Here is a 10,311-nt window from a genome sequence, read left to right as displayed (position 1 = left end):
CACAATTTTTTAAACATATTCTCCTTCTTTCAATGTCAGTGCTGGCGATGAGAAAAGTCAAGAAGCTTGTTAAAAACCCAATATTGATAAGGGAATGAGTCCTTTGATCAAACTTTAAGTGAAGGGGAGTTCAGTTAAAATAAATTATTTGAAAGAAATGTTCAAGTCACAATTTTCCTTGTGACCTGCCTTGTTTCGCGGTTCCATACGGTTCTGCCTTTTTATACGGTTTATCGTGTTCTCTTGGTGATATTTCCTTCTTTAAGCTGGTTTTTGAGAGAATAGCTCATTAAATGTATTTCTTACTGTTTGGCAGTATCTTTAATTGGTGCTTACTTAAAAAAATATTTGGATCTCGATGTTCACGGTTTGATCAAAAAGTACTAATCACTCTTTGATAGGATGATTGACGCCCAATACGGGAATATTGTTATGTAAATTTATCTGTGTCGAATGATGAGTAAGAAATAGAATTAAAATCTGTATCGTTCGCCTTTAGTTTGATTAATGACCAATCAACGCATGCGCTGAAATGGATTGCTATGCTGTAAAAGCGTCAAAGGAAAGTTAGGCGTTACCAATTCATCGTTGTTTTTCATGAGTTAAACGTGCTGCTTTTGAAAAGGTAAGGTTGACAATGTGTTTGATACACTGTCGAGCGGCTTGATTGCCCGCCGGTCAAGCTCGAACTTTGCAGAAATTCTGTTTTATCTAGAAACATAGAATACAAGACGCATCAGCAGAGTTCTGTTTATAATTAGTTTGCAATTATCGTTTCCTTATTTCAACAGCAGAAGTTTGACAACATGGGGAGATTCAAGGTGATCTTTCAAATCAGTGCTCTACAGATTTTGATCACGCTTATTAACGGTTAGTATCCTGCAAGATTTCTCTTTTGCAAGAGAAGCGTAGAAATCTCTCGCCCCATTCAGACCAGATCATCTTCCCATGAGACCTCTTTATCATACAATTACCAAATCCATTCAAAACTCACACTGTTTTACCTTTCAGCTGTAAGTGTACCAGTAACTGTACCAAATCCTGTCGCCGTCTTTCCCCTGAACAGCAAGTATCATACAAGGGAAATTAAAAGTCGAGTTCCCCAGGGAAATCCTGTTGGCGTATCTTTAGCTAATGGCCCTGATGGAAAGACCGGCAGTTCGTACGCGTTCGCAGGCAGTGCCAGAAGTTACATCGAGTTCCCAAATAACGGAGCATTGGATGTTCAGTACTCTATAACCATGTTATGTTGGGTGTATCCTACGGGTAAAGATGGTCCTCTCTTCAATTATAAGAGAACCGGTAGTTGGGGTGTCCATCTGTGGGTGGTGTATGGACAGCTGTTCGTTCGCTACACTCACAGAAATTACCATTTCACTCCACATTTGGTTGGCGGTATTTTGCCAATAAACCAGTGGAGTCATGTCGGTTCTACATATGACTACAATACTGGTATTGCAAGATTGTGGGTGGATGGAAGATTCACCGCTCAATCTAGTATTGGAAAAGTCCACCTTTCCACTCAGAACGAAGTCCGGATGGGTGTGAAAGACGGGGATTGGCGGTACTTCCGAGGAAGAATTGCTGTTATGCAACTTTATAACGTGGCTTTAACTGCAGAGCAGATAAATGCAGTGAAAAAGGTTGGCTTAGGTAATTCCTTTAAAACTTTTTCATAGTCTACAATTATAGGACTTTTGTTCACTTTCAACGTTATTTTAAATCACTTTTCATAAACACCCACTACTTAAGAAAAAAAAGAGAAATGAGTCATTTCTTTTTGTAGCTGATGCTTGCGATGAATTAAAACCCTGTCAGAATGGGGCCACATGCAGCACATCTGGTGATGGCTATACATGCTCCTGTGTTGAGGGATTCCAAGGAACCAACTGTGAACACGATCAGTGAACATGACTAAAGTTACGCATGACCGAGCAGACATTCCCTCCATTGCTCTCTTCTTCTGAACCGCCCTTACGTGAAAAATGATTTTAATTTTACATGTTTTTTTTAATATGAGGTATTGATATTGATGAATGCCAAACCTTAAACCCATGCCAAAACGGCGGACAGTGCGAGAACACACATGGAAGCTATAAATGCAAATGCAAATCTGGATTTACAGGAAGAAACTGCGAAACAGGTTGGTTATCAACCATAGACGAAATATGCGCTGTTAGTTACAGTACTTTTTATATGCTTTCTTTATCCAAATCAGTGAATTAACACTGACGTTGTGTTGATCTCGGATTTTACCCTTTATAAAATTGATTGAAGTGATATACTTAGTTGTGACTTTCGTAATATTAGTTGGTTGTGTGAAGCCGTTACGCAAAGTGAGAAAGTTCAAGACTTAAGAATCTTACTGGCTGTGGCAAAGATTTATTAGCGTGATCTCTCGAAAGTCACTTTTTTTTAATGCAAGGGCTGTTAAAGGAAAAACCTCCATTTGGGGCGAAAACATGCACGAATATTTGTCCGCGGACATTATCTATTCCGAGATGTGAACAGTTTTTACGAGATCGAAGCTCAAGCAAAACTTTGAGCTTCGAGGAACAAATAACATCCAAGGATACATATTCGAGCATTTGTTCTCACCAAATGGAGGCTATTGAGTTTATTATCCTTCTGCAATACGTTTGCAACGCGTGGATAAAATGTTTACGAACAATGTACCGTTTGCTGTCCGTGGGTAAAATGTTTACGAACAATGTAATGTTTGCTGCCCGTGGGATGACGTTTCAGTGTTGCCTGGTACCACTTTATGAACAAACAAAAATGTTCCTTCTCCGGTAACAAAAGCTAAACGCGCTCTCATCTTGAATTAAATTTGAAACGAACACTTTTATCGTAGTTGATGTGAGGTTTGAAAATTGGGGAATATCACTTGAGGTACATCGTCAGATATTTAGTTTTAGCTAGGGCATATTTTCAGTGGATGCGTTTAGACCAATCGCGTATAAGCGAGAAATATTTGATAGATTATATACAGTGATTTGTAGCAGCTGATGAAATTTTAAAGAGCCTAGGCCTGTTTTAAAAAATTTTCTCAAACTGAGCGGTACATTCCCACATTTTGAACAAAGTTAAGGTAAAGCGAAGTTTCACTACGTATCGGTGAGGAGAAAAGATGGCAGTTTCTACGAGAAAAATGACTTGCTGTCATTATGTGATCTATAAACCAGACTGCGTGTCTCTGATCCTTTATGCGTGACTAGTTAGAAGCAAAGAAAAAAATAAATTAATGTTTTTGTTCTGATGTTTTACCTTCCAGCTGTAAGTGTACCAGTAACTGTACCAAATCCTGTCGCCGTCTTTCCCCTGAACAGCAAGTATCAAACAAGGGAAATAAAAAGTCGAGTTCCCCAGGGAAATCCTGTTGGCGTATCTTTAGCTAATGGCCCTGATGGAAAGACCGGCAGTTCGTACGCGTTCGCAGGCAGTGCCAGAAGTTACATCGAGTTCCCAAATAACGGAGCATTGGATGTTCAGTACTCTATAACCATGTTATGTTGGGTGTATCCTACGGGTAAAGATGGTCCTCTCTTCAATTATAAGAGAACCGGTAGTTGGGGTGTCCATCTGTGGGTGGTGTATGGACAGCTGTTCGTTCGCTACACTCACAGAAATTACCATTTCACTCCACATTTGGTTGGCGGTATTTTGCCAATAAACCAGTGGAGTTATGTCGGTTCTACATATGACTACAATACTGGTATTGCAAGATTGTGGGTGGATGGAAGATTCACCGCTCAATCTAGTATTGGAAAAGTCCACCTTTCCACTCAGAACGAAGTCCGGATGGGTGTGAAAGACGGGGATTGGCGGTACTTCCGAGGAAGAATTGCTGTTATGCAACTTTATAACGTGGCTTTAACTGCAGAGCAGATAAATGCAGTGAAAAAGGTTGGCTTAGGTAATTCCTTTAAAACTTTTTCATAGTCTACAATTATAGGACTTTTGTTCACTTTCAACGTTATTTTAAATCACTTTTCATAAACACCCACTACTTAAGAAAAAAAAGAGAATTGAGTCATTTCTTTTTGTAGCTGATGCTTGCAATGAATTAAAACCCTGTCAGAATGGGGCCACATGCAGCACATCTGGTGATGGCTATACATGCTCCTGTGTTGAGGGATTCCAAGGAACCAACTGTGAACACGGTCAGTGAACATGACTAAAGTTACGCATGACCGAGCAGACATTCCCTCCATTGCTCTCTTCTTCTGAACCGCCCTTACGTGAAAAATGATTTTAATTTTACATGTTTTTTTTATATGAGGTATAGATATTGATGAATGCCAAACCTCAAACCCATGCCAAAACGGCGGACAGTGCGAGAACACATACGGAAGCTATAAATGCAAATGCAAATCTGGATTTACAGGAAGAAACTGCGAAACAGGTTGGTTATCAACCATAGACGAAATATGCGCTGTTAGTTACAGTACTTGTTATATGCTTTCTTTATCCAAATCAGTGAATTAACACTGACGTTGTGTTGATCTCGGATTTTACCCTTCCTAAAATTGATTGAAGTGATATACTTAATTGTGACTTCAGTTCGTAATATTAGTTGGTTGTGTGAAGCCGTCACGCAAAGCGAGAAAGTTCAAGACTTGAGAATCTTACTGGCTGTGGCAAAGATTTATTAGTGCGATCTCTCGAAAGTCACTTTTTTTTAATGCAAGGGCTGTTTAAGGAAAAGCCTCCATTTGGGGCGAAAACATGCACGAATATTTGTCCGCGGACGCTACCTATTCCGGGATGTGAACAGTTTTTACGAGATCGAAGCTCAAGCAAAACTTTGAGCTTCGAGGAACAAATAACATCCAAGGATACATATACGAGCATTTGTTCTCACCAAATGGAGGCTATTGAGTTTATTGCCCGTGGGTAAAATGTTTACGAACAATGTAATGTTTGCTGCGCGTGGGATGACGTTTCAGTGTTGCCTGGTACCACTTTAAGAACAAACAAAAATGTTCCTCTCCGGTAACAAAAGCTTAACGCACTCTCATCTTGAATTAAATTTGAAACGAACACTTTTATCGTAGTTGATGTGAGGTTTGAAAATTGGGGAATATCACTTGAGGTACATCGTCAGATATTCAGTTTTAGCTAGGGCATATTCTCTCACTGGATGCGTTTAGACCAATCGCATATAAGCGAAAAATATTTGATAGATTATAAAAAGAGATATGCAGCAGCTGATAAAATTAACAAAAACCTAGGTTTGTTTTAAAAAATTCTCTCAAACTGAGCGGTAAAGTCCCACATTTTGAACAAACTTAAGGGAAAGCGAAGTTTCACTTCGTATCGGTGAGGAGAAAAGATGGCAGTTTCTACGAGAAAAATGACTTGCTGTCATTATGTGATCTATAAACCAGACTGCGTGTCCCTGATCCTTTATGCGTGACTAGTTAGAAGCAAAGAAAAAATATAAATTAATGTTTTTGTTCTGATGATCAACAGAACCGTAATACCAAGGTAAATTTTTCTTCTCAGGCTCAATGAGTCATTGTTCAATGATCTTTTCGACAGTGACTCGAGTATTTTTCAATAGTATATTTTCACCTTCGGCGAAAAGTATGAATTGTTAGACATACTCCGTTCTTGAAGATTCCCGGGAGTCGACTGTTCGTTGAAATGTGTGATTGAGCAAAAATTCTTCCCGTCCCTCTCTCCTCTTGGACTGCCTTTATGCGCATAATGATTTCAACTTTACATGTTTTTTTTCCTTTGGGGTAGATATCAATGAATGCCAAACCTCAAATCCATGCAAAAATAGCGGACTATGCGAAAACACACATGGAAGCTATGAATGCAAATGCACGCTTGGATTTACAGGAAGAAATTGCGAAACAGGTGGGTTATTGATCATAGACATTACCTGGGTTTTTGCCGGGTTACATTATTTGTCATATGCCTACGTACTTTAAATCAGTGAATTAATAGGTTGCGACAGTACAGGTTTAAAAATCGATTCGAGTGACATTCAAACCGGTGACCTTCGAGATATCAGTTGATTGCGTGAATCTATAATTAATTGCATGAATATTGGTGCCATCTCAAGGAAGAAATATTTCTGGAGTTTAAAGTTAATATCGTGATATGGCATGTTTGGTAGTATCTGCAATCACCTAGGCCTGTTCTTTTCCCTTTTTAATTTCAAGGAACTGAACAGTAAACTCCCAAGTTGTAAGCAATTAAACCAAAGGTCAAATAATTTTAAGCTCTAATTTTGCTGTTCGAGAACTGCAAAGAGAAAAAAAAGGATGTGAAATATTCGTAGATATATGACAGAAAAAAGAAATGCTGGCCTGGGAAACAAAATATCAAGTTAGGACACGTGCAAACTTACTTTGAGGGGGGATAACGGTCAGTAAATGTGACTAAAACTACGCATGACCAGGAAGAAAATTTTTCCCCCCGCTCTCCCCTCTTAAAAGGTTTTTTTATTTGGGGCAGATATTGATGAATGCCAGACCATCAACCCATGCCAAAATGGCGGACAGTGCGAGAACACACATGGAAGCTATGAATGCAAATGCAAACCTGGATTTACGGGAAAAAATTGCGAAACAGGTTGGTTATCAACTTTAGACGAAAAATAAACCGTTGGCTGTAGGTCTTGTCGATCTTCGACCAAATTCAGTAATAATAATAATGATGATGATAATAATAACAATAATGATAATGATAATAATAACAACTTTCTATAGTGATTATTATCAGTAGCTTATGGTGCTTTACAATATTATGGAAAACAAAAATTAAAGAAATTGGAGCAGGAAGAAATTGAACAATTCCATTTTATAACAACTCGGGATTTTGAAATATACGATAAATACTTTAATAATAGTATACAACTGCAAAACAACTAAGGTAAAGATTTTTGATAGGTGTTCTACAAAAACGATGAATTTCTATTAACAAGATACCTACGAATATGCGTGATAATGATTTAAATAAGTAAATCAGTGAGTAGATTGTTGACCGTATCATACAACCCCTAGATTGAACTATTTTAAATTGATTCAAGTTATTTTCCAACTTGAGACTTTTGAGATATCAAATGGGTGCATTGTGAAACTCTTGCCCAGATAAAGCGAGAAAAGCCCTTCGGAAAGAGCCCTTCTAATATTCAAGAATGTCCTTGGTTGTGGAAAAAAAAGATTAATCAGTCTTACCTCTAGGAAGAAACAATTCTTAAATTTGAGACCAGTGCCGTTATATTTATTAGTTGATAAGATCTGCAGCCACTTATGCCTGTTTTAACTTCTAATTTTTAACTCGTGACACGCAAGTCTGTGAGTGCAAAACTCTGAAGAACCTTGCAAAGTTATTGTGACGTAAGGATGCGTGGCCTGCAGACCACATAATGTAGTCTAGATAAGGCGCAACGACGTCATTCTCCAGGTTACCATTTTGGCATCCCACGTAAAGGTTTTAAAATTTACTTGCTGCATTGCCGCAGCGTCGCCTCTATACTTTCAAAATATCTTTTATGATTGTAATAACATTCTGAAGCATTGGAAGCTTTTAAATGTCCTCCGTCGATCCCTTCGCTAACTGATGCGACATTTCGCGTAATTCTAAAAGAAACATAAATATTTTGCAATCTGAAAAACACGCACAGCAGTAATTGAGTAAAGTTAACGGCAATCAAGAATACTAACAGATTGGGTTACTGAAATCTTACAGATATCGACGAATGTTTGGATGTGAAGGTGCCGTGTGCTAATGGAGGAACATGTGTCGACGGAATCAACAGCTACACGTGCGACTGTACGGATGGATACGTTGGAAAATATTGCGGTGAGAAGACAGTAGCCCTGTTATACATAAAAGTTAGGTACGGTGATTAGAATGATTTATAGCAACTATTTCGGACAAACTTGAAAACGTCGGCCAGACATTTTCAAGATACTTGTTTCGAAGGAAAACAGAAAAACAGGATATTGTGAGAAGTTCCATGGGGAAAAGATTTAAGATGACGCTTGGTACCTTTTAAATGTGCTGTAAAAGTTTATCCTGACCCCGAGCCAGTTCTACGGAAGAGCCTAATTTATCGCACCGTAAAAAGAGCAATTGTTAGCTAGGATTCATTGGTTCGGTAACTTCAACAGACCAGTAAAGAAATAGTTACCACTTGTCATCACTTTAAGTCAAAATCTAATGATTGTGTCGTTGTAATAACTGACATACGTTGGATGCGAATTCATAAATTTTACCGGTTTTTTTCCTCCCCAGTAATTCTTTACCTCGTCTACCGAAATCTAAAGTAAATTAAATACTTCAAGGTTAGAAACTGGACTTCATAACTTATATCACCTAAACACATATTACTTGGCCTCCAAGGAAATTGTGTCTCTTCTAACCTCGCTGATAATGTTCAATTTGTTTTATTAAGAATGGGAAAAGCAGGGATGTTTTAAGGAGGTGAAAAAGAAAAGTAAAAAGGCCATGAGAACCACATTTGCAAAATTCAAAAAGTACAAGAACAATATCCAAGGTGCGGTCGAGGCTTGTATGAAAGCAGCTGAGGACAAAAAACTGGAGATCTTTGGGGTTCGTGGGAGATACCAGTGTGTGACAACCAAAGGCAATGCTGATTACAAGGTGCATGGTGCATCACCCAAAGGGTGCAAAGCGGACGGAGATTACGCAGTTGGAGTAAAGAGCGCAAACTATGTCTACATTTTGACCAAATAGCTGTAACATGGAACTCGATAAAACCTGGTGAGTTTAATGCTGCTATCTAGGAAAGCTTCTGTGTTAAAGTCAGATGTAAACAAAATGAAAAACTCATCACGAGGAACTGAGTGAGGTGCGCAGAAAACATCCCAAGGTAACTCGAAATGGTTTCGCTTCTCTAAACGTCAACATAAGCGGATCGATACTTCCATGCCTTCTCGCATGTTCCTTTGTAACTTGTATCAAAAAAAGAAGTCCAAATTATTTCTTAAGAAGTTGTTATCATTTTTTGACATAAGAGGTCACCATAGCAGTAATCTCACTGCTCTACTTAAACACCCTTATCTTTTGGCTTTATCTTCAAAAAAACGGGTTCCGTAACCCCATTTTAAATTACTGACCTGCAGTAAGCATGCCAACATTCACCTCTCTGCAAAACTTGCACAAATGGTTTACACAGCACAAAGTAACCTTACTTTTAATGATTCTTATTAATTTGATGAAAGTTTTTTGGGCAAGTACATGCATAAGAAATTATGGCAGTATCGATCCAGCAAAGAAATGATGGATAAAAAAACAAGAAACTGTTGTGAGTCACATTCAAAGAATTATTTAGGACCTTTAGCGGGAAACAAAGTCTAATCGCTCTGGCGAAGGGCTAACGCTCGAATCAGCTTTTTTTACCCCTTATGGTGGCTAATTTACGTTTTCAACTCAGTTTTTAACACTAAATTACCTGCTATACTCTCCCACCGACGCAGCACCACAGTTTCTGAGCTGAACACGAGCTAAATATTCCAAACCTGAGAAACTTATTTCACTTTCCATGGCATTATTTGACTTGGGATATTGCTGCTCGCCATTGATGAGTTGCTATTCCGTCGCATTTTTACCAAAAATTTGTCAGGTCTCCTGGAAGTTTTTCGGTCGGCTTCATTTATACTCCTGGAAGGTGAGATAAGCGTCTTTAAGATAGCTAATTCTATTCCTTGCGTTGACATTCAGTTGTTTGTTTTCATTTTTTAGAGGCGTATCTGTTGGTAAGATGTCGTTTGATCAGTTCGAGGAACATGAAAGCAAAGTAACTGGAACTAGAGGAATGTCTCTGCTAAACATGATATTCAGTCCTATTCATATACTGATAGCCAAAGATAATTAATAAAGTGATTCATTGCAAATTGTTTTTGTTTTTTGATTTTTCACTCAGCAATGTCTATATTGTTTGAAAATGTTCTTACTTCTCAAACTGACTTTACCTACGGGCTTGAATTCGGTCGCAGTGTAACACCTGGTATTGTGGGTGTTTGGAATTAATGAAGTTGTTCTTTTGCCAGTGATATTTTTCGAGTATGATTTTCGAGTGCTACAGTGTGTTTCTTTAATACAACTCTTCATGGAACGAAGTCAGTTTACCTAGAAACCTGCCCTAACAGTCATAAATCCACAAGCCAACAATTTTAATGAATTGGATGAAAATTTCAAAACGGGGAAACTTTTAAAGCTGAATGTACAGGTGAGCATCCTTTCCAAAAGGATTGAAATTAAACAATAAAATGTCATTAAACGTGTGGAGAAAAACATCCTAGGCTCCACTTGCTCAGTTGACTGAAT

General features: G+C 38.3%; 1 protein-coding gene across 9 annotated transcripts in view; it reads left to right on the top strand.

The window, feature by feature from the left end:
* The window catches only part of LOC149036398 (uncharacterized), a 10,873-nt gene extending 995 nt beyond the window's left edge, over positions 1-9,878 (top strand). The window contains exons 1-12 of one of the 9 annotated variants that reach the window (XM_089189492.1): positions 507-625; positions 792-870; positions 1,012-1,653; positions 2,021-2,143; positions 3,275-3,916; positions 4,050-4,163; positions 4,289-4,405; positions 5,752-5,868; positions 6,472-6,588; positions 7,708-7,821; positions 8,417-8,745; positions 9,729-9,878. In XM_089189492.1, the coding sequence (XP_089045618.1) occupies positions 807-870; positions 1,012-1,653; positions 2,021-2,143; positions 3,275-3,916; positions 4,050-4,163; positions 4,289-4,405; positions 5,752-5,868; positions 6,472-6,588; positions 7,708-7,821; positions 8,417-8,718 (2,352 nt within the window). In that variant the 5' untranslated portion in view covers positions 507-625; positions 792-806 and the 3' untranslated portion in view covers positions 8,719-8,745; positions 9,729-9,878. Of the gene's footprint in view, positions 1-506; positions 626-791; positions 871-1,011; positions 1,654-2,020; positions 2,144-3,274; positions 3,917-4,049; positions 4,164-4,282; positions 4,406-5,751; positions 5,869-6,471; positions 6,589-7,707; positions 7,822-8,416; positions 8,746-9,728 lie in introns of those variants that run through there. The other 8 variants (XM_089189494.1, XM_089189493.1, XM_089189495.1 and 5 more) reach the window with 8 other exon arrangements.
* Positions 9,879-10,311: the final 433 nt, after the last annotated feature.

Source organism: Pocillopora damicornis, chromosome 12 (assembly GCF_964200805.1).
Source record: "Pocillopora damicornis chromosome 12, jaPocDami1.2, whole genome shotgun sequence".
NCBI classification, from domain to species: Eukaryota; Metazoa; Cnidaria; class Anthozoa; order Scleractinia; family Pocilloporidae; genus Pocillopora; species Pocillopora damicornis.
The sequence above is the reverse complement of the archived record's forward strand: the minus strand, read 5'-3'. Positions and strand labels throughout refer to the sequence as shown.